Genomic DNA, 26,676 nt, shown 5'->3' with positions numbered 1-26,676 from the left:
ACCATCAATGGAAAAAAATACTACCTGCAATTAACTGCAATATATTTAAATTCCTTTTGATAGCATGTGATGATTGGATGTCCATGCACTTTAAAAACAGTATCATGTGTATCAGTACATAAAAGTTCAATAAGAAGGGTGCACTTAAATGCCAAATAATTCAAGTAGGAGTGACCAGTTTTTAATATCTTAAACATCTGTGCAACATTGTTCAAATGTTACATCACTTTATGACCTGTAATGTTTACAATATTTACAAAATAAAAAACGGCTGCTTACATGAAATAATAGAAAACGCCAAACAATGAGAAAATATGGGACTTCACACTATTTGTCCTAGCACCCACAATGCAACAAATGACATCAAGTGCACAACATACTTTACAAAGTAGTCTACTTTTGTAAAGTACACACAAACACACACACACACACACACACACACACACACACACGTGAGAAAACTTAGTTACATGTGGAAAAACCAACACTGACAACAGCAACATGTTAATAACACAGAAATAAAGATTCAAAGAGCAAGCAAGGGTAAGAAAAACAGCACACACACACACACAGATAGCTCCAAAAATAAAATACACACGTGTGAAGAAATTGGGCTGCACTGACCATTTGAGCGACAACAGAAAGGTAAAAGGTAAAAGACATTATACAACATGGGGTTTGAACATGAGACTGACTGGGTCTCTAGGTCATTGCACAAGGGCAGAATGAACTTTACCCGAAATAGTTCACGTGTTCTCTTGACTGCTCTCAAGGGTATTTGTGAAAAGCTTCATTAAAAGCATGAATACTTTTCTAGAAGGAGAGTGAAATACTTCTGTCTGGAGTGAATTACAGTTGATCCATCTAGACATAGTTTGTAACATAAACAGTTACTGTTTTTCATTTTTTTTTATTTTAAAGATTGACGTTCTGAAGTTGATTTATGATGTAACTTATTTGTATTGCACACAATAAACTGTAGTGAATATAAGTCTGTTTTCAATGGGTCCATAAAAAGCATCCAAATCGCATCAGCACAAAACGTAGTGAAGCAGTTGTATGTGTGTGGACAGTCTGCAATTAACAAACTTCTATTGAAATTCTATTCAGTAGTGATTTCTCCACCAATGTAAACAACTCTACGACAGCCCTGACAGGGCTCAGCCTGAAGGGCCAAATTATCACTTCTTTCCATACTAAGATAACATACTGCATATTATCCATTTTAAACGTTTATTCTATCCTTTAAACTATTATTGTACTATCTGCACTGATTTTAATGAATCATTTAGGTCGTTAAAAAAAATTAAATCTGAATCAACTTTTAAAGACAGCATGCTGTCTAAATATATAGTGAAGCCTTTTCAGACCCAAGCATGGTCCCCAGAGACTGTGGAGATACGCAACTTAAACTTTCTGGAAGGAGGCAGTCGATGACCTCTTCAGGACATGTCGACATGATCTACTGTAACAAACACTACAGAAGAAATAGCTAGCAGAAGGGAAAAACACAGTAGTACACAACGTCAAGGGATCCAAAAAGAACACGTTTTAAATCAAACTGGAAAACAGTCAGGTTAATGGCTAAACTGAATACAGCATATAGGCTATTCCTGTGTAAAAGAAACACGTAAGGCTTTGAGTTTTTAACTCTTGGTTGTATTATTGCCATCTAGAATATTGTAAAGCTTCAAATAAATATGAAATACTGTACATAAATAATTTATAACAAACTACACATAAGGCCCCTAAATTGTAGGATGAACTCTTTTCCACCATTTTACCTCAGGCAGTTAGTGTTATTTTCACAATCCACTCTTACGTCATAATAATAATATACTGCATCTATGCTTTTCAAGGTTGGTTACGCGATCTAAAGCTATAGCTGTGTGATAAAATGACGACACTATTTCAAAATGATATTAAGAAAAATAAGTCACATCAAAAAGAAAATTAAATTGCGCAAAAACAGCTGACTGGTATTTGACAACTTAGTCTGTGGTTTTAGTAGGGTGAGATCCTGGAATTAGAAGGATGCTTCATTCCAATCATCCTTTTTCTATGGTACCGTAGAAACAGAAAGCCTTTCAGCTGGTAAAGTTCACTCTGTTTTTAAAACACATAAATGAACAAACACTTAGTGGTGTTGAAGTAATGCCTGTTTCTCCTGGGTCTGTATTCATAAAGCGTCTCAGAGTTGGGAGTGCTGAACTAGGATCAGTCTAGCCCTTTTTAGATCCTAATGAATAAGATGATGTGGACAAGGGGGGGACCTGATCCAAGATCAGCTGATCCTACTGCCAGTGATACTCTAGTAGCAGGCCCCCCTCTGTATATGAAATCTTATTCATTATAATATAAAAAGTTCAACTGCTCCTAGATCAGCACTCCTACTCCTCGAATGCTTTCTGAATACAGACCCTGCTTTTCAATACAATAAACAGCATGTCTATAACATAACCATATAAAAGCTTTAGGCTGTATCTTGTCTTTATTTGTCCCTTGCATACAGTCATAATGACTGTGTATGTATTGAATAAAAACCAAGACATTGGTGCACTTCTTCTGCTGCTGCTGCTTTGTACAATACAAGTTCAAATGTGCATTATTAAGTATGTTGTACATTACCATTGTACAATATTTACATACGTTTCTTAATATTCATGAAATCTTCCGTATTACCTATATACATATTGAAAATGTATCAGAAATATTTGGACTGTCTATTTTCTTTAAAATGTAGTATTTTTCTTCTATTTATCAGTTTTTTTTTAAATGTTATTTTAGAAAAAAATAGTTCATTCAGCTAGCTGTAGACAAATTACAACCGTCGTTTTTTACAGTTGAAATTCAAAACTGTCATATTTTTGTTTGGCTTTTCCAGTACTTTCAATGTCAGTCAGCTAGGGAGGTCGTGGGACGATAATGTACCACTACTATCCATATTGTAGCACCTGGTTGGAGTTCAAAGGTCGTGGCGGGGCGGTCTGAACCGTTGTTCCAAGGCTGGGTACTGGCTAGATACTGGACTGTCATTAGCTGACCAAACACATTCAATGTTATCTGGAGATCTTTCTCCTCTTGGGCTTGGACAGCTTCACCTGTCTGTCTCTGGAAGGGATCTGATGAACCTGAGGACAGAGAAGACATAATACATTAATGCATAACCAGGGCTCTAATTTAACTGGGTGGTTCCAGCCCTGAATGCTGATTGGCCGACAGTCGTGATATAATCAGACCGTATACCACGGGTATGACATTTCTTTTTACTGCTCTAATTACGTTGGTAACCAGTTTATAACCGGGGTATACTGGCCACATACCACACCCCTTCGGGCCTTATTGCTTAAATGTAACCCTAACATTTAAATAACATTTAACCCGAACCCTAACTTTTAACCTTAACATTTAACCCTTACCTGAGGACAGAGAAGACAATAGAAGACGTATTAATACCAACCAAACAACCCAGTCTCTGTTGGCTTGTGCGGCTAGTAGCGTACATTCTACAGTGTTTAATAGCACCTGAGTTCAGACAGAACTCCATAGACATCCTAATCTGACTAAGCTGTCCTCTTTTCCACTCACAGTGTCTGGTTTCATATTTAGCCTGTCTGAATTCAAAGGAAAGGCAGAAAGATGCATTAACAGCACAGTGAATCCTTTTCAAATTGAAATGTGGTGCTGGTTGAGGGGTTGTTGCAGCTTGTTTATGTAATCCTCTGACTGGGGGGGTTTGTGTGTGTGTGTGTGTGTGTGTGTGTGTGTGTGTGTGTGTGTGGTGTCTCCCAGCTGACACAGAGACAGCCCTTTGATCAACAGTGGCTGTAGTCTTAGCTCTGCTCAGCTTAGCCTGGGGGACAGTCTAGAGAGAGAAGGAGGGGAGAGGTAGAGGGGCAGAGGGAGAGAGAAGGAGGGGAGAGGTAGAGGGGCAGAGGGAGAGAGAAGGAGGGGAGAGGTAGAGGGGCAGAGGGAGAGAGAAGGAGGGGAGAGGTAGAGGGGCAGAGGGAGAGAGAAGGAGGGGAGAGGTAGAGGGGCAGAGGGAGAGAGAAGGAGGGGAGAGGTAGAGGGGCAGAGGGAGAGAGGAGGAGGGGAGAGGTAGAGGGGCAGAGGGAGAGAGGAGGAGGGGAGAGGTAGAGGGGCAGAGGGAGAGAGTCGGAGGGGAGAGGTAGAGGGGCAGAGGGAGAGAGAAGGAGGGGAGAGGTAGAGGGGCAGAGGGAGAGAGAAGGAGGGGAGAGGTAGAGGGGCAGAGGGAGAGAGGAGGAGGGGAGAGGTAGAGGGGCAGAGGGAGAGAGAAGGAGGGGAGAGGTAGAGGGGCAGAGGGAGAGAGGAGGAGGGGAGAGGTAGAGGGGCAGAGGGAGAGAGGAGGAGGGGAGAGGTAGAGGGGCAGAGGGAGAGAGAAGGAGGGGAGAGGTAGAGGGGCAGAGGGAGAGAGGAGGAGGGGAGAGGTAGAGGGGCAGAGGGAGAGAGGAGGAGGGGAGAGGTAGAGGGGCAGAGGGAGAGAGGAGGAGGGGAGAGAAAGAAGGAGGGGAGAGGTAGAGGGGCAGAGGGAGAGAGAAGGAGGGGAGAGGTAGAGGGGCAGAGGGAGAGAGGAGGAGGGGAGAGGTAGAGGGGCAGAGGGAGAGAGAAGGAGGGGAGAGGTAGAGGGGCAGAGGGAGAGAGGAGGAGGGGAGAGGTAGAGGGGCAGAGGGAGAGAGAAGGAGGGGAGAGGTAGAGGGGCAGAGGGAGAGAGAAGGAGGGGAGAGGTAGAGGGGCAGAGGGAGAGAGAAGGAGGGGAGAGGTAGAGGGGCAGAGGGAGAGAGAAGGAGGGAGACAGAGGAGAGGCCATCTGGGAGAGCATGGTGTTGTAATCTTTCTAGATGGTACTTGTATACTCACAGTCCCTGACATCTTGTCCAGCTCACTCATGGCCTCATGTATAGCAGCTTCTAAATGATTATTCAACTTCCCAGCTCTGTTGGGAACAATGAAAACAAAATCATGTTTCAGAAACATCAATAAGTCAACAACTAAACACTAATCATTTTCTTTTTAGCTTTCGACAAAAATATGAATAGATTTGTTCAACTCTGCCTCCTGCTACGGAAGGATAAAGTATGCAATTATAACATGAGCTGAAAGCAATGAGACTGACTGTGGTCCAGGTACATTTTACAGAACATTGAGGGAGAAGAGCTAAGGTGAGGTAAGCGCTGTGTGTGTGTGTGTGTGTGTGTGTGTGTGTGTGTGTGTGTGTGTGTGTGTGTGTGTGTGTGTGTGTGTGTGTGTGAGAGAACAGGTGTAGTGGAGGAGGTTTTTCATCATCAGGGGCTAAAGACTAGCCAGCCAGGGCAGCATCAGGGGGTAATGACTAGCCAGCCAGGGCAGCATCAGGGGGTAAAGACTAGCCAGCCAGGGCAGCATCAGGGGGTAAAGACTAGCCAGCCAGGGCAGCATCAGGGGGTAAAGACTAGCCAGCCAGGGCAGCATCAGGGGGTAAAGACTAGCCAGCCAGGGCAGCATCAGGGGGTAAAGACTAGCCAGCCAGGGCAGCATCAGCGGGTAATGACTAGCCAGCCAGGGCAGCATCAGGAGGTAAAGACTAGCCAGCCAGGGCAGCATCAGGGGGTAAAGACTAGCCAGCCAGGGCAGCATCAGGGGGTAAAGACTAGCCAGCCAGGGCAGCATCAGCGGGTAATGACTAGCCAGCCAGGGCAGCATCAGGAGGTAAAGACTAGCCAGCCAGGGCATCCAGGGGGTAATGACTAGCCAGCCAGGGCAGCACCAGGGCATCATCAGGGGTAATGACTAGCCAGCCAGGGCAGCATCAGGGGGTAATGACTAGCCAGCCAGGGCAGCAGCATGGAAGCGGCAGTCCCAAAAACACCCTATTCAGTGCATTACTTTTGACCAGGGCTCAGAGTGAGACAGAGAGTACAGACAGGCGATTCAGTAGTATTAACCTCTCCTCAACACAGAGCAGCCAGCCAGGATGGAACTAGCCAGCCAGGATGGAACTAACCCGACCCATCAACATTCTAGAATGGAATTCCACTCTTAAAATAGAGCAAATAAAACACATCCGTTCATCTTTTTAAAACACAGGAGAAACTGGTTCCACATACACACTGATATAAATAATCACAACATGTACAGTACCATCCATCCTACAGCAATATAACTTACTTTCTGTTCCTCTTGGTCGCTCTGTCGAGGGCCTCTAGGTCATGTGTTAGTGTTTTCAGCTTCTCTGGCTCCACCTGGGGTAATAACAGATGTCAGACAGTGTTTTCAGCTTCTCTGGCTCCACCTGGGGTAATAACAGATGTCAGACAGTGTTTTCAGCTTCTCTGGCTCCACCTGGGGTAATAACAGATGTCAGACAGTGTTTTCAGCTTCTCTGGCTCCACCTGGGGTAATAACAGATGTCAGACAGTGTTTTCAGCTTCTCTGGCTCCACCTGGGGTAATAACAGATGTCAGACAGTGTTTTCAGCTTCTCTGGCTCCACCTGGGGTAATAACAGATGTCAGACAGTGTTCTCAGCTTCTCTGGCTCCACCTGGGGTAATAACAGATGTCAGACAGTGTTTTCAGCTTCTCTGGCTCCACCTGGGGTAATAACAGATGTCAGACAGTGTTTTCAGCTTCTCTGGCTCCACCTGGGGTAATAACAGATGTCAGACAGTGTTCTCAGCTTCTCTGGCTCCACCTGGGGTAATAACAGATGTCAGACAGTGTTTTCAGCTTCTCTGGCTCCACCTGGGGTAATAACAGATGTCAGACAGTGTTCTCAGCTTCTCTGGCTCCACCTGGGGTAATAACAGATGTCAGACAGTGTTCTCAGCTTCTCTGGCTCCACCTGGGGTAATAACAGATGTCAGACAGTGTTTTCAGCTTCTCTGGCTCCACCTGGGGTAATAACAGATGTCAGACAGTGTTTTCAGCTTCTCTGGCTCCACCTGGGGTAATAACAGATGTCAGACAGTGTTCTCAGCTTCTCTGGCTCCACCTGGGGTAATAACAGATGTCAGACAGTGTTCTCAGCTTCTCTGGCTCCACCTGGGGTAATAACAGATGTCAGACATTATGTTGGGTCTAAGAACAGGACCAAAAGCCAGACTAGGTCCCATCAACATGACCATCAGTAGCATGTCTAAAGAGCTCAGAAGTAGTGATCGCCGACAGTTACTTTCATCTGAAAAGGTACAAAAGTAAAGTCAATAGTGAAAGAACTAGATTTGTGGGTGTGCATTTTTCTTTCACCTCTCTCCGAAGACATCTCACCTTGCTGTCCTCTCTGAGCTGCAGGCTGCCATGGTGGTGATGGTTGTGGCCCACCTCCTCCCCTGACAGTTTACCAGGCCAGGATGGGAACCCTTTAAAGCCCTGTCCCCAGACCAGATCCCCCATGTTAAACGTCCTGGGTCTATAGTGGAGCATCTCTGACGAGGGGCTGTCCGGCTGCCTCAGGTCCTCCTCGCTGCTCAGGGACTTGGTGTCAGACGGGCTGGGGACACAGCCTCCGTTGAAGTGACCGTTGTAGTGGCCCACGTACTCTTTAACCAACGGACCCTCCAGGCTGGTGGAGGAGCTGGGAGACTGGTCGTCCCCGGTTAGGTCCCCCTGTCTGGGGGGGCCGAGGGGGTCAGACACACCGTACCCCCTTAGAGAGAACTGGACCTGGGGGGGTCCGACGCCACCTCCGTTCATATGGGCGCATCTCTCCACAGTCTGATCCAACCTCTCTTTGTAGTTAACGATGTTCACGGCCGTCCGGTTGCAGTTGTTGAAGCGGTTGAATCCATCCTCCAGGAAGGCCTTGTCTGAGGGGACGGGGAGAGAGTGGTGGTGACCTTCGTGGGGGGCGCTGTCGGCTGGACAGGGGGGTGCAGGAGCTAGACTCCCAGGTCTCTCCATACAGGGGCTGCTGCGGACATGAGTGGAGCACTCTAGGAACTCCTCACCGCCCCACGCCGTGTGACCTCTGTCCAGACTTCCAGGGTACACGGTCTCGCCTTCCCACTGCCCCCTGGGGGTGCCATGGCCTGGGGATCTGAAGTAGTCCTGGTGGGAGGCCTCTGGAAGAGCTCCCTGACCCTCGGGGATGCTAACAGTACTCTTCCCCTGACCAGAGTTCTTCCGGGGCCGTCCTGCTCTGACCTGCCTGGGTCTGGGCTGTTGGCTCAGGGTCGGTGTCTGCTCCCCCTCCTGGTGCGCTACCCGGTGGCCACTATGGCTGACTGCAGCATGGCTGTGAGGGAGGTTATGGTTGAGGCTGAGCGGCTCCCCCTACGGAGTTAGTGAAGGCAGTCATGGTGCTGAGTGAGGGTACAGGGCTGGACTGGGTAGTGCCACTATCCGTGGTGGTGATGACTACATGCAGTCCTTTACTGGCAGCATCCACCACAGCCCTGTAGATGGCGTCTACAGACTCCACCCCTCCGCTGGGTAGCCTATCAGAGCCGTGCATCCCTGGGGGAAGCCCCTCTCCCTGCGTCTGCTGCATCTCCCGTTGGCTGACACCAAACTGGGTGTGTGACACCATCCCCTGAGACTCAGGAAGTGATGTCATCCCAGACTGAGAGATCATCTGTGAGTGAGGGACTGAAATGCTGTTGTCTGGCAAACACCCCTGAAACAACACAGACGCAAAGTTCATTGAGACAAAAGGAGAAGGTGTCATTATCACTCCTAGCATGTCAGAGAACCCACAACTACTGGGCCTTTTGAGGAGGACGGAATGTATCATGTAGATCGTCCACCCGTAGTCAAGAGTGAATCAGATAATCTTGTAATCTCTATTCATTCTATTTCTATCTGCAACGTTCAGAGAGTTTCACGTCACTGAACACAGCCTTCAAATAGACAGACTAACCTGGAAGTTCTGGAACAGGCAGGCCATAGGGTGGGAGTTGGAGGAGTTGTTGTTTTCAGGGAAGCCAGGTTGCTGTGAGCCCTGGTAGCCAGGAGGGAGGCCCTGCATGGCCCGCTGAATGCCCTGATGAAGCTGCTGCTGCTGGGCATGATGCTGCTGGAACACCTGGGTACCACCACCACTGCTGGAGCTGTTGATGACGTGGGGCTGGAGGCTGGCCATGCTGCAGTTTACTAGGTTAGATGGGTCTCCTGTTGGGGTGGAAGAATAGTACTGTTCATTGTTATTTTCAAATCAGGGAAATTCCACACCTTAACTGCCTGGAGAAGACAGGTCAGAGGGGTAAATCAATTCTGAACAAAATGATGGAAGAAGAGTGGGAAGATGGAAATTCTTGTAATTGAACGAATAAACTGGAGAGCCCGATGGCTTAGGCTGTAGTACTGTGCTCCACTCCTCACAGGTCTATTTTCTCCTCTCCTCACTAGCTCCCCTCCTCTCCTCACTAGCTCCCCTCCTCTCCTCACTAGTTCCCCTCCTCTCCTCACTAGCTCCCCTCCTCTCCTCACTAGCTCCCCTCCCCTCCTCACTAGCTCCCCTCCCCTCCTCACTTACTAGCTCCCCTCCCCTCCTCACTTACTAGCTCCCCTCCCCTCCTCACTTACTAGCTCCCCTCCTCTCCAGCTCCTCTCCTCACTAGCTCCTCTCCTCTGCTCACTAGCTCCTCTCCTCTGCTCACTAGCTCCTCTCCTCTGCTCACTAGCTCCTCTCCTCACTAGCTCCTCTCCTCTGCTCACTAGCTCCTCTCCTCTGCTCACTAGCTCCTCTCCTCTGCTCACTAGCTCCTCTCCTCTGCTCACTAGCTCCTCTCCTCTGCTCACTAGCTCCTCTCCTCTGCTCACTAGCTCCTCTCCTCTGCTCACTAGCTCCTCTCCTCTGCTCACTAGCTCCTCTCCTCTGCTCACTAGCTCCTCTCCTCTGCTCACTAGTCAAGCTCCTCCTCTCCTCCCACTAGTCTAGCTCCTCCCCTCCCCAGTCTAGCTCCTCTCCTCCTCTCCCCAGTCTAGCTCCTCTCCCCAGTCTAGCTCCTCTCCCCAGTCTAGCGCCTCTCCTCCTCTCCCCAGTCTAGCGCCTCTCCTCCTCTCCCCCGTCTAGCTCCTCTCCTCCTCTCCCCAGTCTAGCTCCTCTCCCCAGTCTAGCTCCTCAGCTCCTCTCCCCAGTCTAGCTCCTCAGCTCCTCTCCCCAGTCTAGCTCCTCTCCCCAGTCTAGCTCCTCTCCCCAGTCTAGCTCCTCTCCCCAGTCTAGCTCCTCTCCTCCTCTCCCCAGTCTAGCTCCTCTCCCCAGTCTAGCTCCTCTCCTCCTCTCCCCAGTCTAGCTCCTCTCCCCAGTCTAGCTCCTCTCCCCAGTCTAGCTCCTCTCCTCCTCTCCCCAGTCTAGCTCCTCTCCCCAGTCTAGCTCCTCTCCCCAGTCTAGCTCCTCTCCCCTCCCCAGTCTAGCTCCTCTCCTCCTCTCACCAGTCTAGCTCCTCTCCTCCTCTCACTAGTCTAGCTCCTCTCCTCCTCTCCCCAGTCTAGCTCCTCTCCTCCTCTCCCCAGTCTAGCTCCTCTCCTCCTCTCCCCAGTCTAGCTCCTCTCCTCCTCTCCCCAGTCTAGCTCCTCTCCTCCTCTCCCCAGTCTAGCTCCTCTCCTCAGTCTAGCTCCTCTCCCCAGTCTAGCTCCTCTCCTCCTCTCACTAGCCTCAGCCTTGCCTCTGCCTCGCCTCCCCTCTCACTCGCCTCCCCTCTGCCTCCCAAGCTCCTCCCCTCACTAGCTCCTCTCCTCCCCCCACTAGCCGCCCCTCTCCCTCGCCTCTCCCTCCCACTAGCCTCCCCCCCACTCGCCTCCCCTCTCACTAGTCGAGCTCCTCCTCTCCCCCTCTCACTAGTCGAGCTCCTCCTCTCCCCCTCTCACTAGTCGAGCTCCTCCTCTCCCCCTCTCACTAGTCGAGCTCCTCCTCTCCCCCTCTCCCTCGCCTCCACTCATCATCGTCCCCTCCCCTCCCTAACGCCTCCCCAGCTCACTCACTAGCCTCTGCCTCCCACTAGCCTCTGCCTCCCACTAGCCTCTGCCTCCCACTAGCCTCTGCCTCCCACTAGCCTCTGCCTCCCACTAGCCTCTGCCTCCCACTAGCCTCTGCCTCCCACTAGCCTCTGCCTCAGCCTCTCCAGCACTACGATATAGTGGTGATGGTTGCCGGGGAGGTTGCTATGGGAACGGTGTGATTGGTGGTGCTGTCTGAGCCGTGGCTTATTTCAGAGGTTGCAGCCTGGGAGAAGACTGGGGGTTGAGGAAGGGATGTGATTTAATGGCCTAGGCAGGGGGATGGGGTCAGAGGCAGGGCTGGATGCTTGGATGGTGGTGGCTGGGGAGGGGGAGCTGTCTGGGCATGAGGTAGGGGAAGAGAAGAGCTTGATTGGAATGAACCCATCTAGGGAGATGGGCTAGCAGTCCACAAAGAGATGAAAGATATGGCATATGTTTCTCAGGAAACCTAGTGGCTATCTTATAGTCTCTAGCATTGTTTCCTGCTATAGTGTTCACACAACAGTAGGCCAACTACAGCCATGTGCAACACAGTGGGCCAAAGGAAAAAATGATCTATTCAGTTAGGCCTATATCAGAGCAGACACATACTAGGGCTAATGAAGGAATACAACCCTTCTCCAAAGGCTTCACCCAGGCCTCCATTCAGAAGCCAGCGTTACTATAGCTACCAGCCAGCTCACACCAGCTCTTCACTATATCTGGTCAAGAGCTCGTTTCTTAAAAAGGAGGTAGAAAAAAGATCTGTTTTCATGTTATTCTGCCACTGAGCTGAGCACTGCAACTAGCATGCTAATAAAGAGAAGCCTGAATGATTATACAAACACGAGGGCCAGCCTCTCAACGTACACTCTCTGAGAGACTAAAGACTGTCGTTCAACTCAAAGGCCATCTAGGTGGATTTACCAAACTCACACACCATCACAGAACAAAGCACGATCATCAAACAAAGTGTGTGTTTCTCTCAGTGGCTCACCTGGCTCAGAGATGGTTGGACCACAACTCCCATCATTGTTGCCGAGAGTCATTCCTGACATACTAGTCCGTCCCAGCGCAGCGTGAAGGTGGCTGTGCTGCTGCTGCTGCTGCTGATGTGGATGTTGACTTGGGTGGGACAGTGGTGGTGGGTTAGTGTTAGGATGGTGGCTCAGGGGCATGTTCCCTGGGCCAAGGCCCACTTGTCCACCAGGCCCCAAAGGGCCACAGTTCACCAACGAATTGGCCGGGATCTGGTTCATCAACCCTGGGAACCGAGGACTGTGGGAATGACGGCCTCCAGAGTCCATACTCCGGCAGTACATACCTTGACCCTCCCCTTGGCCTAGCATCCTCTGTTGGGCCAGTAGGTTCTGCTGCTGGGAGGCTCCAGGAGGCATGAGCCCAGCCACATCGCTGTAGTGCATCTGACCAGGTCCTGGGGGGCCTACAGGGCCTTGGTGCTGGTTATGGTGGTTGTTGTGGTTGCTCATGGACTGAAGCAGCTGGGCCATGGAGGTGTTGGTCGGTAGGCCCCCAAGCCGGGCCACTTTCCTCAGCTGTTCAGCTGAGCTTGGTGGTGGTAGCCTGGGACCTGGACCTCCACCCATGTTAGGAGGCTTGTTGAGCATGTTAAAGACCATGCTGTCGTGGTGGTTGAGGGGGTTGTTGGGCGGTGGTGGGCCTGGCGGCTGCTGCTTGCGCTTACGGAGCAGGGGGTCTCCTCTGTCTCTCTGCTGGGCCATGAGCTTGTCCCGGAGGGCAGCCCGACCGCTCTGGCCCCCTGCTGCTGCTTCCGCAATGGAGGGCATGGTGGAGTTAGGGGGAAGCATTGGGTTTAAAGTGCTGCTACTGGGCCCCTCTATGCCACTGAGAGGGCCGCTGGGATGCCCAACTCCACTACTACCACCACCATTACCATCAACCCTACCTGGGCCTCCACCTCTACTGCCAGTCTCACTGCTGTTGTCACCATGTTTGTTTTGATTTGCTAGCTGTGCTTTGGCTGCTGCTGACAGTAGACTGCTGGCGGGGAAGGAAGCAGCATTCTGCTGGTTCACGATCTGGTTCAGAGGCATCCCTAACAGACCTGGGTGGTTCTGGCCCTTCTGGTTCTGGGCCTGGTGAGGAGCAGCGATGGAGGGACCAGAGGAGGTGGCAGGGGGGTACATGCCGGGGTTGTTGTGCTGGGTGTTGATAGCGTTCTGGTTACTGATCTCAACCAGCAGATGACTGGGTAGGTCTTTGTACTGGTGGAGTGGGTGTGAGTCAGGCTTGGCAGAGGAGGGGCTGGAGGGCATGTTAATGGGCATGGTGGGCCGGGGGGAGCGAGGAGGAACTTTCATCCCGCAACACGGACCCTGACTGGGGCCTGAGGGCATGGCAAAGCTCCCGTGGTCCGAGGAGGTGGACGAGGAGCGGGAGCGCTGGGGAGAGGCCTCCATCCTGCTGCCCAGGACAGGGCCTGACATGTGGACTGGGGATGTGACGGGAGAGGGGGACATGGAGGTGGTTATGGAGGTCTGCTGTTGAGTCCTCTGCATGTGGCCTCCGTGGCTGTGGCCCACTGGGCCGGGTTTGACAGTGGGGAGAGGGAGGTTGCTTGGCAAGGGGACGATGGCGGGAGGAGGGTGGTTGTTCATGTTTACATTCATCATTGCTACCTGAGAGGAGTGGACACTAGGTTGGAAGTTGGAGTTTGTTTTGGAGTTGGTCTGGCTGATACTGATGCTAGGCTTGCTGGGGATGGGGTCTAGGATGCCTAACGGGTCCTTTTCAGAGGTCATCTGCTTTTTCTGGAGGGTGCAGGAGGGAGGTATGGCAGACGGGGGGCCAGGGTGTGGGGCGCCGGGCTGTGTATTGTGGTGAACGGTGCTCGTATGGATATATCCATACTGGGGGATCTGGGGAAGTTACACACAGGCTTCTTCATCATGACTGGGCTTTTGGCAGTGGCAGTAGGGGAGAGGGGCGTGCTAGTCCTTCCTGCCATAGCGCAGGACGTCTGGGCCCCAGCCGGAGAACCGTGGAGGAGCATCCCTGGTGGGGAGAGAGGCGTTCTGTTGGCCCCGTGGATGGGGCTGGAGCTGGTGGCTCCAGGGAAGCCACAGGGGTTGTTTCTAAACCCATCTGGGCTCCCCAGAGGATCAGACCTGAGGCTAGGGGAGAGTGGTGACCCGTCCCTGGGCCCATAGAGCTGGGAGCCGGGGCCCCTGGACTCAGCATGCTACCATAGCCAGAGCAGTACGAAGACCTGGGCCCAGGCTCACTGCTCAGTCTCTGCTGTCTGTTGGGATAACCAGGGTAAAGCTCCAGCTGCTGGGGTGGACCTCCTAGCTCTTGGGGAAAGTGCCGGTGACCTGCTGCAGCCGCCATCATCATTTTGAAAGGGTTCTTGCAGTTCGGAACCACAGAGTTGGGTAGCAGTGACTGGTGAGATTTATTCCGTATTGCTCGGGGATTCGTGGAATGTGACGGGACCATTGATGTTGAACCTGAGGGGGAAGATAAGTGAAATTAGTGTTAAAGCTGAAATCTGCAATAGAGGAAACAGCACCACTGTTTGCCTTAGGACATCTGTTGTTGTTTTTGTTGATGAAACAGAACAGAGGCGATCCACCACTGTGGAGAGAAAGAACAATCAAGTATTTTTTATCGCTCATGCAATGTCAAAGTGAAATAAACAGTGTTTGTTGTTTGAAGCATCATCTTTGTTTTTGTAATACCGCAAAGAGACGTAGCAGTTTCACCATTACGGATTCCAGCTTTAAAACATTGAAAGTGTATAATGCCACTGTGAAGCCAATTTCAAAAGGTCCACCTTTTTTTCTGACATTGTTCTATATCACCCATGAAACAGTCTGAAATCTGTGAGAAATGTATCATTGGAAAGCAACCAAAACAGTAGTGATACACAGTCACTAGGATACTTACTTGTACCTCCACCAGGACTGGTAAGAGTCAGAGCAGGGTGTGGTAGCGCCATAGTTTTGTGTAGAGTGGCCACAGCCAGCAGCTTTCTCTTATGGATACACAGCTTGGTGACGTCTTCATCTGCCCTCACGTCATCTGCCGTCCTCTGTTTAACGGCAGCCCCCGGATCAAAGTTAAACACCTGAGGAAAGGAGAGTCAGCTCTCTGTTACCTGGCCGGTCTTGGTGAAAGGAGCGGCGTTTATCCACAAGGAAGTACATAAAGTAAACATCAGTAGAAAATGGAACGTCCGCTACTTGTCAGGTCATATCCTCCTCCAAGCCTCCTGCGTCTCCAGAAGACTACATCACATTTGCATATGAATACATATTGGCCCCTGCCTTGAATATGAACGCAGTTCCCTGCCCGTCTCTGTTTCCATATAACGCAACACACAAAAAAAGTAGAAATTAAGACTGTATGCAGCAGAAAATGTAGCCTACTATATGATGTTTTTTTTTTTTAATATTACCTGCTATATGAGGGGAAACAACCTCAGTTTAATTGAATACCTGGGTTTAACAAAACTGTTCATTGCATCACTCAGGAGTAAACCTTCATCTCTACCCTTAAAAGGGATACTTCGGGATAATGGAAATGAGGCCTGATACTTCCCCAGAGTCTGATAAACTTGTGGATACCAGTTTTATTTCTCTGCGTGCGGTTTGAATGAAGTTGCTTACTAGCGCAATTGCTAACTCTGCTAGCATGCTGACTCTGGGGAAGTAGATAAAGGGCCTTGTTGACAAAATCCCCAAGTATCCCTTCAAGCTTTGTGTGGTGTTTCTTTGGCAGCTACGCATTCAGAGAGTCAATGTAGGTTAGCTAAAGGCTTAGACAGACAGGACAACCAAGATGGTTAGTTAACGTACCTTTGGGAGGATGAGTGGGCACTCCAGGCCACACTTACAGGTCCCGTCTGTGAGCAGGTAGCTCTTCACCTGGTCTAGACAGGACAGCACCGAGCCACTGGGACTGGAGGTTACAAACCAAAACAAATGCTTAGAACAAAAACATTTATCGTCCAATATACATGAGTGTCTCATAAGGAAATGTATCTGTTGCTTTATCCCAACCTCTCTGAAAGAAACACACAGGTTGGATAGATGATACTAGCCACCAAGACTGTAGGTTACAAACCAAACAGCATCATTACAAAAAACAGAGCACTGCAATGGGTCTTACCTGATGTAGAGGACTCCATTAGTTGGATCCACCTTGCGATGCCAGCCAATAGGGACCTGGACAGGGGCTGTATGCCCCACCCCCTCTGAGACCCCTCCCTTACAGTCCTTTCCTCCATTCATTGTTCTAGTTGGTTTAGTACACAACACCTTAGAGCATATCACACATCAACCAGAGACTTCAGAGTACATGGCATCTTTGTCTTCCAATAAAGAGGAGTTTATTGCAGTGCACTACAATTTCACTCTCAAAGTTGGATGAAGTATGGGCTGGGGTCAGTGTGATGTGAGGCAAGCTCACTGTGAATCCTAACCTTTGAGACCCTTCATAGTTTTACTACTGAACACCAACGAGATTTCCATATTTGTCTCGGTCATTCAGAGCCATAGACACTGAATCAGATTCAGAGAGACTGGGGCAACAGCTGGAACCAGGAGCGGCTCATGAAGACATGCTAGGTATTCCTTCTGGGGCAGGTTATTTGAGGGATTCCCATGGTTCCTGATTGGGAAAAATAAAGAAAAGTATTAGAAAACATTGTTGTATGACATCAATAGACATTTACACAAAACTACCTGCAACAACAAACTGAAAGGTTTGTGTATGTGCAGTGGTTGTAGCCTACATTCATGTTATGTCCAATTCAGACCTACCTGACCTACCCACCATTATCTAACGGTGCAGATTTAACATCAGTTTGATCCACTGAATAATTCCTTGCAGACAAGTTCTGTCAAAGATATAGGAGTGGCACTCCGGGGGTGTAAATGTATTTTCTAAAGACCAAGGATCTTACTATTGTTGTGTGGCCATGCGTTGGCCTTGTCTGTCAGAAGGCTCAGTGCTGTACTGTCACAGGCTACTAATCAAAGCCCTTGTGTGCTGACTCATAACTGTCCCTGTGTAGGAATGGAGGGAGGGGGAGAGCTAAAGAGGCAACACTAGCATCAGGTTCTATCTGGAGTCAAGGTATGGGCGGACGGGTGGAGAGGCGCCCAGGGTCACAACAAGCAGATGGGAAGAGAGAAGGATCTGTATTATATGATGTAGCTATGATAGGGACCCGATGCATCTCTGCTTGGCACTCAGTATTAAGGAGATTGATTGAGGGTAAGGCCCTGCTATAGACTAGCGTCCTGTCCAGGAGGTGTACTTGTACATCAAGCTGCCTCACAATACAGAAACAGGAGATGAGCTGCTCCACTCGCACAAGCCAAGGCTACTTACTTACTACTTATGATAGTTGATTATGGAAAACCCCAATTCACTGTCAAAGAATACCTAATCGTCTTTATGGAAATCGTCATGCCAAAAACACTGAATATGAATACGGAGGTGTTACAGGGCTAATACATCTATGACAAATCTCCTGTGTGAGGATTTGATTTGGTGAAAGATCTACTGGCTGAACCTCTGGAATGTCATGGGGCTGACACATCAGACTGGGCCCATTTTGGGTTGCAGAAAAGCAACGACCCACTTATGACAGCAGGCATAATGGTATTGCACAGCTCTCTGTGAGTCAGGTGCTGCATTTCCACAATATATTTTGAGAAATGACAGCAGGTAGCTCACTAACTCTTATTAAACTGACAACCACACGAAGATGAGGAAGAAACAGACACACACCTGTACAGCTGCGAAACTAGGCGATTGTTAATAATTGTCACGATCTGTGATGGCAAGCTATTGCACCATAGAAATCTGAAATGCCAAATCAAATGGCTTGTGGAAATGGCTCGATCAATGCATCACATCGCATAACGTTACTGTACATAGAGCACTCCTTTTCGTCTGCAGAATCAAAAAGGTCTAGCTCCTATAAATTATTACAAGTTAGCTAGCTACCCAGATAACGTTAGCTAGCTTTGGGGGACACAGAGTTTTTATCTAGCTAACGTTAGCTAGATAGTGACATAGTTGGCTACCTTACCTACATAGCTAGCTACTAAACTAGCATATCAGCTGATATCCAACGTTACTTTACCTAGCTAGCTAACGTTAGCTAGATAGTGACATAGTTGGCTACCTTGCCAACTGAACTATCTACATAGCTAGCTACCAAACTAGCATATCAGCTGATATCCAACGTTACTTAACCTAGCTACCTAACGTTGGCTACAAAGAATCAACATGTTTACTGGTTGGTGGGTGATATCTAGTCACCTGATATTAGCTCACTAACAGTTACCTAACTCTTCGGTCTAACGTTACAAAGTCAATATAAGACGGTTGTTTTAAGAAAAACAACCACTAGCGGTCCTTATTTAGCCCATCGATAATAACTAGCTATCTAACGTTAGCTAGTAGACAGCTAGCAAAACATGAGCTTTCGATGGCAGGCTAGGTAACCAACATAGCTAAGCTAGCTAACTAGCAGAATGCTAATAAGTAGCTAACGTTAACCGAAAAGGAATTGTAAATAAACATACCTGTGTAATCTAACACAAACTCCAAAACATTAACATGCCTTTATCGATATTCCACTGTACGAAAAAAGTATACCCAGAATTGAAATGTCGAAGTTTTTATCATAACTGGGGAGCGTTGAGCGTATTTTCCTATGTGAAACGTCTCCAGCTAGGGACGAGGCAGAGACAGGCCAGTGAAAGAATAGCTGAGCAGAGGGTTGCTTTGCAAAGACAGGAGCTTTTGAGATTCCAATCTTATAGCCTAAAAAAACGTTTTTCCATCTTTCCGAGTATCAAATGATTCCTTGAAAGTCCATGGTGGCTGAAATAGTATATTTCAACTCCCTCCAATTTCCTTCTGGCCCTTTAAAAATAAAAATAAAAAGCCTACCCATCAAATGTCTCGGCTGGTTCTCCCTACGCTTGGGATAAAGATGGAGTGCTTTACTGCTCCTGCGCCTCAGAGAGATGAGGAGAGAGCTGGAGAACACAGCGTTAGCGCAATTCGGAATCCTTGGGACGTCCTTACTCTAAACCTTGCCTTTTTTGCCTTTGCCTATTTTTCATTGCCTTTTTTTGCCTTTGCCTTTTCCCTTTTCCTTTGCCTTTGCCTTTTTTGCCTTTTCCTTTTTTCTTTGCCTTTTTTGCCTTTTTTCTTTGCCTTTTTTGCCTTGGCACTTTGCCTTTTTTGCCTTTGCCTTTTTCCTTTTAAATTGTAACTTTAAAGGGGTGACGTCAGAATTGGGATGTCCCAAGGATTCCATTTAGTATTTTCCGAGAGCACAGCGGGGGAGATGTGTCTGACAGGACAAGAGCAAAGAGCAAAATCAAGAAACACATGGTGTTACACAATTATGGAACCCAACAGAAAAGTGTCTATCCAGATATTAATTCAAATTAAATTACAAATCTGTCACGTTTCACTTCTGCTGATTCAATAAAAGGCAGTGGTGTAAAGTACTTAGGTAAAACACTTTTTGGGGGGTATCTGTACTATACTATTGATATTTTTGACAACTTTTACTCCACTATATTCCTAAAGAAAATAATGTAATTTTTACGCCATACATTTTCCCTGACACCCAAAAGTACTTGTTACATGTTGAATGCTTAACACGACAGGAAAATTGTCAAATTCACACACTTATCAAGAGAACATCCCTGGTCATCCCTACTGCCCCCAATCCGGCTGACTCACTAAACACAAATGCTTCGTTTGTAAACTGTCTGAATGTTGTAGCATGCCCTTGGCTATCCGTAAATAAAAAATAAAATAACACTTGTGCCGTTTGGATTACCTAATAGAAGCTATTTGAAATTATTTATACTTTCACTTTGGATACTTAAGTATATTTAAAAACAAATATTTTTAGACTTTTACTCAAGTAGTATTTTACTGGGTGACTTTCACTTTTACTTGAGTCATTTTCTATGAAGGTATCTTCATTTTTACTCTAGTATGACAATTGGGTACTTATTCCACCACTGATAAAAGGCTCAACACATATGTGTCTGACCTGGCATAGAATAAGTAAAGCTTCCGTGAGCATACTACTACTTCTGGCTACCAAAAGGTCCGGACCATTCATAATACATTCCCATCATAAGTGCTAACTTGGTGGCGGTGGTGGGATAATCACTGTTGGAAGAGAACATCCCCTCCTTGATTAAGTACATTTGATATTAATTAGATGCAGGGAATCTTACATACTGGAATTATTCATTTAAATGTGTGTAGATTGTTTTGTGCAGTGATATAGCCTCCTATTGTAGGTCCAATAATTAGGTGACCCGGAAGTGGGTTGGAGTTGTGATTGTTAAGTGAGAAATGTCTTTGCAAAGATTACAATTTCGCGCTTAGACCACTGTCATCGGGAAAAAAGTAAAGAATTATTATTATTAACGTCACCGAACTTGTAAATATCACTCAGTCATATGTTTCATCTTAGACTTTTATTTTTATAAGGCGAGTCAGCAGCTAGTTCCTATAATAGAGAAATATATCGCTTCGTTTGCACTGCATGCCATGTTGCTTGCTCGCTAGCTAGCTACTGTAGTTAGCTTTAGCTCAAGTCTCTCTTGTGTTTTGTCCATTCTAGACTGTTGCCACCATGAGTAAACGAAAAGTGAAAGAAACACACATGCCAGTCGGCGAATGTATTTCTATGGTTTGTATTCGTTTGTTTTATTGAATGTTTCCATTGAGCAGGCAACGTAAAGGATCAATACATTAGTTGGTTGTGGTGACCTTGCTAGATCGAATCCCCGAGCTGACAAGTTAAAATCTGTCATTCTGCCCCTGAACAAGGCAGTTAACCCACTGTTCCTAGGCCGTCATTGTAAATAAGAATTTGTTCTTAACTGACTTGCCTAGTTAAACAAAGGTTTAAAAAAATCAAATAAACCTTACCCAGATAACACAATAAGATATGATGTCCCATGGACAACATTACTCTCAAATACTTAATAATAACCCTTTTTAGTATGGATTTCTTTTTCAGGTTCAGATGATATTGAGGGAGAGATTCTGTCATCAGAGACTTCCTGAAAAGCCAGTGGGAATGGAATCACAACACAAGTGGGTACCTTGGTGGTGCTGACCTGCTAACTAAGGTTTTATTCATTTACAAATGTGACACTCACTGACTACTGTAGCAGATTGATTAATGTAAGGGTAATGGTATGAGTTGGGTCTATTTGCCATAACACATGACAAGTGTGTTTTATGAGGGGTACTCCACAGGTCATGTGTCATGGCAATGTGCATTTTGTTGGGGGCTGAAAGTCTCAGCATAATAAGCTTAACTGTTCAGATTTTCAATTTCACAAGGACCCAGCTGTTGTTTATTATTTGGCTCCAGCCCCACCTACACCTGTCATGTCTGTTTCTGTGTGTCTATGCTGTGTTACACCGTGTTACACCTTGGTAGCCACCGACCGCGTTCAAAACACCTGGGAACTCTGAGAAATATGAGGTCGGAGCTCTAGAAAGAGGCCTGAGTTCCCGAGTTGGATAACCGTTTAAATAGATTTTTCCCAGTCGGAGCAAATTTTTTCCCCAAGTTCCCATTTGTTTTGAACGCACTGAAGTCGGAGAGTTCCCAGTTGTTTTGAACGCACTGAAGTCGGAGAGTTCCCAGTTGTTTTGAACGCACTGAAGTCGGAGAGTTCCCAGTTGTTTTGAACGCACTGAAGTCGGAGAGTTCCCAGTTGTTTTGAACGCACTGAAGTCGGAGAGTTCCCAGTTGTTTTGAACGCACTGAAGTCGGAGAGTTCCCAGTTGTTTTGAACGTGGCAATTGGCCAGGTTGTATGCTGAGCTGCAGAGAGTGGGGCATTGTGGGTAACGGTCCTTGTGTTAATGTTCCAGACACCTGCTGGAGCTGCTGAGGAGGACAGCTGTCCATGGAGAGAGTAATTCTGTACTCATCGTTGGACCCAGGGGATCTGGGAAAACAATGGTATGGAATGCTACAAGGATAGCTGTGTCCCAGATCTGTTTGTGCTGTATAGCCAACTCCTATTGTTGTCATCATGCATGTTGACTTTCTTCTGTTTTCTACAGCTCCTGAACTGTATCTTGAGAGAGTTGCTGGAGGTGAAGGATATCAATAAGAATGTGTTACCTGTCCACCTGAATGGTTGGTAGTAGGATGTCTGTGATTGTTTTTATGTTTGTTTCTGTGTCTGTTGATTCTCTCCCCAACTCTTCTTCTCTGTCTCTCTAGGTCTTTTACAGACTGATGATAGAATAGCGCTCAAAGAAATCACACGCCAGCTCAATCTGGAGAATGTTGTTGGAGACAAAGTGTTTGTAAGTGTTTACAGAAGTTATGCTGTATGTTTTGTCCCTTTGCAATTTATAGCTTGCTCTTTATTTTATTGTTATTTTCAGGGTAGTTTTGCAGAAAACCTGGCCTTCCTTCTTGAGGCGTTAAAGAAAGGTAATCATTTCTGCACATTGCCCTCACTATAATTTTGAAGAATCCGCCCTCTTTATGCTGACAGTATGTCTCTACAGTGTACTGTTGTCTTTGTCCCAGGTGATCGTAGCAGCAGTCGGCCTGTCCTCTTCATTCTGGATGAGTTTGACCTGTTTGCCCACCATAAGAACCAGACTCTGCTCTACAACCTCCTGGATGTCTCCCAGTCTGCCCAGGCTCCCATCGCTGTGATCGGCCTCACCTGCAGACTGGTAGGGTCTCTTCTACCTCAGTTGTGTACTATCTAGCTTTTAGACCTCTCCAGTGATTAACTAGTTTTAGTTTCAAAAGGATAGGTTTCAATCGAATTATATTCTACTCTACTCACAGGTGGTTCTTTAATTGGGGAGGACAGGCTCTAAGTAATGGCTGGAACAGAATAAATTGAATGGTATCGAACACATGGTTTGTATGTGTTTGATACCATTCTGTTTACTCCATTCCAGGCATTATGAGCCGTCCTCCCCTCAGCAGTCTCCTGTGACTTTACTCTACCTTATTCTCTTCTCTGGTGATCACAACTGGTTTCATCTCTGCTTGCTGCAGGATGTCCTGGAGCTGCTAGAGAAGAGGGTCAAGTCCAGGTTCAGCCACAGACAGATCCACCTGCTCAGCTCCCTGAGCTTCATACAGTACCTGGACAACGTCCGCTCACAGCTCAGCCTGCCACAAGACTTCCCCGACACCAAGTTCCATGACGAGTGGAATGACGGCATCAAGGTGAGGCCAGTCCAGGACTGCAAACTATTATTTAAAAATGTTTTTTTAACAGTACTAGATTTGTGATGTGCTGTAGTTGGCTTTATCTGAAAGGCATTTTTCTTCTTACTCACGATGCCTCCTGACTTTCTTTCAGACGCTATGTGAAGACCAACTAGTGGTGGACGTCTTACAAAGACATTATAACTCCAGCAAAGACTTCCATTCCCTGCACTTGTTACTGGTAGGAGTTTGTATCTGTAGTATAAAAGCACTTGTTACTGGTAGGAGTTTGTATCTGTAGTATAAAAGCACTTGTTACTGGTAGGAGTTTGTATCTGTAGTATAAAAGCAAAGAGTGGAAGAAAAAAACCCTCTAAATGTTGCTTTGTGTGTGTGGACCCCTCTCTGCAGATGCTGGCTCTGAGCCGTGTGAGCGCATCTAAACCTGCCATCAAGCCCACTGATCTTCTGGAGGCCAGTAGAGTCTGTATGGTGGACTCTAAAGCAAACATTCTTCATGGTAATTTAAAGCCTAAAGCCATTAGGGGTAGAGGTCATTATTAGAGGATTTCTTTGATGGATGTATGAACATTTGATAAAACATTGATCATTTGGCCTGCATTTTGCTTTGTTGATCTTTCCAGGCCTGTCCATTCTTGAACTGTGCCTGATAATTGCCATGAAACACTTGAATGACATCTATGAAGGAGAGCCGTTTAACTTCCAGATGGTTCACAATGGTAAGGATCAACAGTTAGTAAGAGCTGGTGTGTAATTGTTGGGAATGACATACGATTGTGTTAATATATATTTTATTTTTGTCAGAGTTCAAGAAATTCCTGCAGAGGAAATCCCATTCTATCCATAACTTTGACAAGCCAGTCGTCATAAAGGTGGGTCTGCATGACATGGTCTCAGTAGAATGACATCAGACCCTTCCAATAGTATATTTCATAAAGATCATATAATGTTTTTGTGGATCGTTCTCAAGGTAAGTTTATTTCACAACGAAGAGTGGATATGTGCTGAATGTTGATGTATACTGAACAAAAATATAAACGCAAAATGTAAAGTGTTGTCAGGCCATGTTTCATGAGCTGAAATAAAAGATCCCAGAACTGTTCCATACGTACATAAAGCTTATTTCTGTTATTTTGTGTACAGATGTGTTTACATCCCTGTTAGTGAGCATTTCTCCTTTACCAAGATAATCCATCCACCTGACAGGTGTGGCAGATCAACAAGCTGATTAAACAGCTTGATCGTTACACAGGTGCACCTTCTGCTGAGGACAATAAAAGGCCACTCTAAAATGTGCAGTTTTGTCACAACACAATGCCACAGATGTCTCAAGTTTTGAGGGAGTGTGCAATTGGCATGCTGCCTGCAGGAATGTCCACCAGAACTGTTGCCAGAGAATTGGATGTTAATTTCTCTACCATAAGCCACCTCCAACGGCATTTTTGAGAATTTTGCAGTACGGCCTCGCAACCGCAGACCATGTGTAACCACACCAGCCCAGGACCTCCACATCCGGCTTCTTAACCTGCGGGATCGTCTGAGACCAGCCAGCCGGATAGCTGATGAAACAGAGGATTATTTCTGGCTCTAATAAAGCCCTTTTGTGGGGAAAAACTCATTTGGATTGGCTGGGCCTATGCCCACCCATTGATGCGCCCCTGCCCAGTCATGTGAAATCCATAGATTAGGGCCTAATTTGTTTATTTAAATTGCCTGATTTCCTTACATGAACTGTAACTTAGTAAAATTGTTGGATGTTGCGTTTATTTTTGTTCAGTGCATAATGCCGTTGGTTGTTCCTTCTCTGTAATACCCCTGACTAAAGTTTATTGTAATACATACAGTCTTGGCATACATGTGGCTATTGTATTATTTGATACTCAACCCAACAACACTCTGTTCCAGGCGTTTGAACACCTGCAACAGTTGGAGCTGATTAAGTCTATGGACAGCTCCACAGCAAAGATCCAGAAGGAGTACCAGCTGGTGAAACTTATGCTGGACCACAGCCAGATCACGGAGGCCCTGCAGAAATACCCACAATGCCCCACAGATGTCAAACAGTGGGCCATGTCTGCTTTTTGTTAAAGGTACATATTCTTCTATATTGGGTCCAGTGGGGCAGTTTTGAAAAAAACAATGAAAGATATGGGACTGTGGCCTGGACCCTGTCCTCAGGGACAGATAATGAATGACCTGACAAATGTTTCTGCCATGTGTTCATTCCTTGTGTGTAAATGTAAATATTTGGCTGTACTTATTGAATAAAGTCATGCAATTGTTTTGGTCATCAGTGTACCAGTTCTTGGAACCTAAAAGTATTCAATGCTAAATGCTGCCATCTAGTGGTCTGTTTTGGAACTGACATTACAGGGTACAAAACTATTCGCATTGAGCAATCATTATGCTTTATGTCAGGGGGAATAGCATACACTTTCTCTGTACTATATTTAACAACCAGGCATCTGAAATTAATGCAAAGATGAATGCATAATTGTCAATGTCACTCAGAAAATAAGAAATTGTAATACTCCTGAACAGTAGTGTGTCGGTTTAAGGTTTTGCATTAAATGTGTAAATGCTAGAGGAGAGATGCAGCACCTTTACAGGTTCTGGGGTCTGGAAGACCTGCATCTCGTCATTGATGACGGTGTCCCCACCACCGTACTGCACAGGCTTCTGCACCTTTCCCTCTGTCAGGGAGCAGGACACATCAGTTAACTGTAGAATCCACCTGGACATCACTACCACTGAAGGACTAGCTCAAAAGATAAGTTGTGTGTGTGTGTGTATTGGGCTGATGAAAGGCTGTCATTCAACAGTCAGTATCTGTTCTAATGAACATGACGTGGTAGTTTCTCCATCTGCAGCTACCACTCAGTCGACCACAATCCTCAAGAACATGACCGGGCATCCCTCTGTAGAACCAGTGGACGCCCGGTCAGCGGAGGCACTGCCCCCTCCATGAGGCGTGAGGGGCTGGTCTCGGACATACGACAAGTTCTTGTTTAGGAGGTCCAGCCGCCGCACTGCGTTCGTACACTTTAACAACTGCACGACCTGAGAGAATTGAAACATTTGAACCATGAGAGATGGGTCAAATATACAGCGAGTACTGTAGATTTTTAGTACATGACAGAGGAACTCTTGAAACTGATCACTGTATACTGTAGCTAGCCCACTGGAAGCTAGAAAGGTCAAAAGTGACGTGATGTAGGTCAGGGCCACTGAGGGCCCAGGGGTCATTGCCGCAGGAAGATGTTTGGGGGGGGGGGGTCGTGTCTTTACAAAAGATACTGGTGTCCCAGTGAAAAAGTGCCGTGGCATTGAGATTACATATGATTATCGGAAATTATGCTGCAGTAATTCAACATTCCCCCAATAAACCCCAGAGCAAAAAACATTATAGTTTGAATATAACCCAAAAGATTTGGTCAATCAGACCAACACATTTCACAGTTTCGTGTATATAAATAAGACAGAGCATTGGT

The 26,676-nt window shown here is 47.0% G+C and overlaps 2 protein-coding genes across 6 annotated transcripts; one reads left to right on the top strand and one right to left on the bottom strand.

Annotated features, from left to right (window-relative positions):
- Nucleotides 1–156: 156 nt before the first annotated feature.
- Nucleotides 157–19,082, bottom strand: LOC106593260 (methyl-CpG-binding domain protein 5). The gene is given in 13 exon segments (XM_045699419.1): nucleotides 157–3,131; nucleotides 4,879–4,954; nucleotides 6,166–6,239; nucleotides 7,265–8,236; nucleotides 8,238–8,612; nucleotides 8,856–9,106; nucleotides 11,913–13,791; nucleotides 13,794–14,119; nucleotides 14,122–14,406; nucleotides 14,846–15,026; nucleotides 15,757–15,859; nucleotides 16,070–16,570; nucleotides 18,502–19,082. Coding segments are annotated over 12 exon segments (4,716 nt in total). The 5' UTR covers nucleotides 16,192–16,570; nucleotides 18,502–19,082; the 3' UTR covers nucleotides 157–3,059.
- Nucleotides 19,083–20,038: 956 nt separating this feature from the next.
- LOC106574755 (origin recognition complex, subunit 4) lies at nucleotides 20,039–25,475 on the top strand. Of its 5 annotated transcripts, none has more exons than XM_014150796.2 (14): nucleotides 20,249–20,362; nucleotides 20,580–20,648; nucleotides 20,982–21,058; nucleotides 21,850–21,940; nucleotides 22,045–22,120; nucleotides 22,208–22,293; nucleotides 22,375–22,423; nucleotides 22,523–22,674; nucleotides 23,009–23,182; nucleotides 23,319–23,405; nucleotides 23,576–23,684; nucleotides 23,809–23,904; nucleotides 23,990–24,057; nucleotides 25,091–25,475. In XM_014150796.2, exons 2-14 carry the CDS (start codon nucleotides 20,592–20,594, stop codon nucleotides 25,271–25,273), a joined length of 1,305 nt encoding a protein of 434 aa, XP_014006271.1. In that variant the 5' UTR covers nucleotides 20,249–20,362; nucleotides 20,580–20,591; the 3' UTR covers nucleotides 25,274–25,475. The 5 variants fall into 5 exon arrangements, with proteins under 5 accessions (XP_045555373.1, XP_045555371.1, XP_014006271.1 ...); XM_014150799.2 differs by having other exon boundaries at nucleotides 20,309–20,446; XM_045699417.1 differs by lacking the exon at nucleotides 20,249–20,362 and adding an exon at nucleotides 20,039–20,151 and having other exon boundaries at nucleotides 22,208–22,423.
- The last annotated feature ends 1,201 nt before the right edge of the window (nucleotides 25,476–26,676 follow it).

This window comes from Salmo salar, chromosome ssa17 (assembly GCF_905237065.1).
Source record: "Salmo salar chromosome ssa17, Ssal_v3.1, whole genome shotgun sequence".
Taxonomy (NCBI): Eukaryota; Metazoa; Chordata; class Actinopteri; order Salmoniformes; family Salmonidae; genus Salmo; species Salmo salar.
The sequence above is the reverse complement of the archived record's forward strand: the minus strand, read 5'-3'. Positions and strand labels throughout refer to the sequence as shown.

Bases quoted from the DNA above. Each gene is read 5' to 3' on its own strand.
- LOC106574755 (XM_045699417.1), top strand. From the start codon at position 20,592: ATGAGTAAACGAAAAGTGAAAGAAACACACATGCCAGTCGGCGAATGT. The intron at 21,059-21,849 runs GTGGGTACCTTG...TTAATGTTCCAG, and splicing joins GGAATGGAATCACAACACAA to ACACCTGCTGGAGCTGCTGA. The intron at 23,183-23,318 runs GTGAGGCCAGTC...ACTTTCTTTCAG, and splicing joins AGTGGAATGACGGCATCAAG to ACGCTATGTGAAGACCAACT.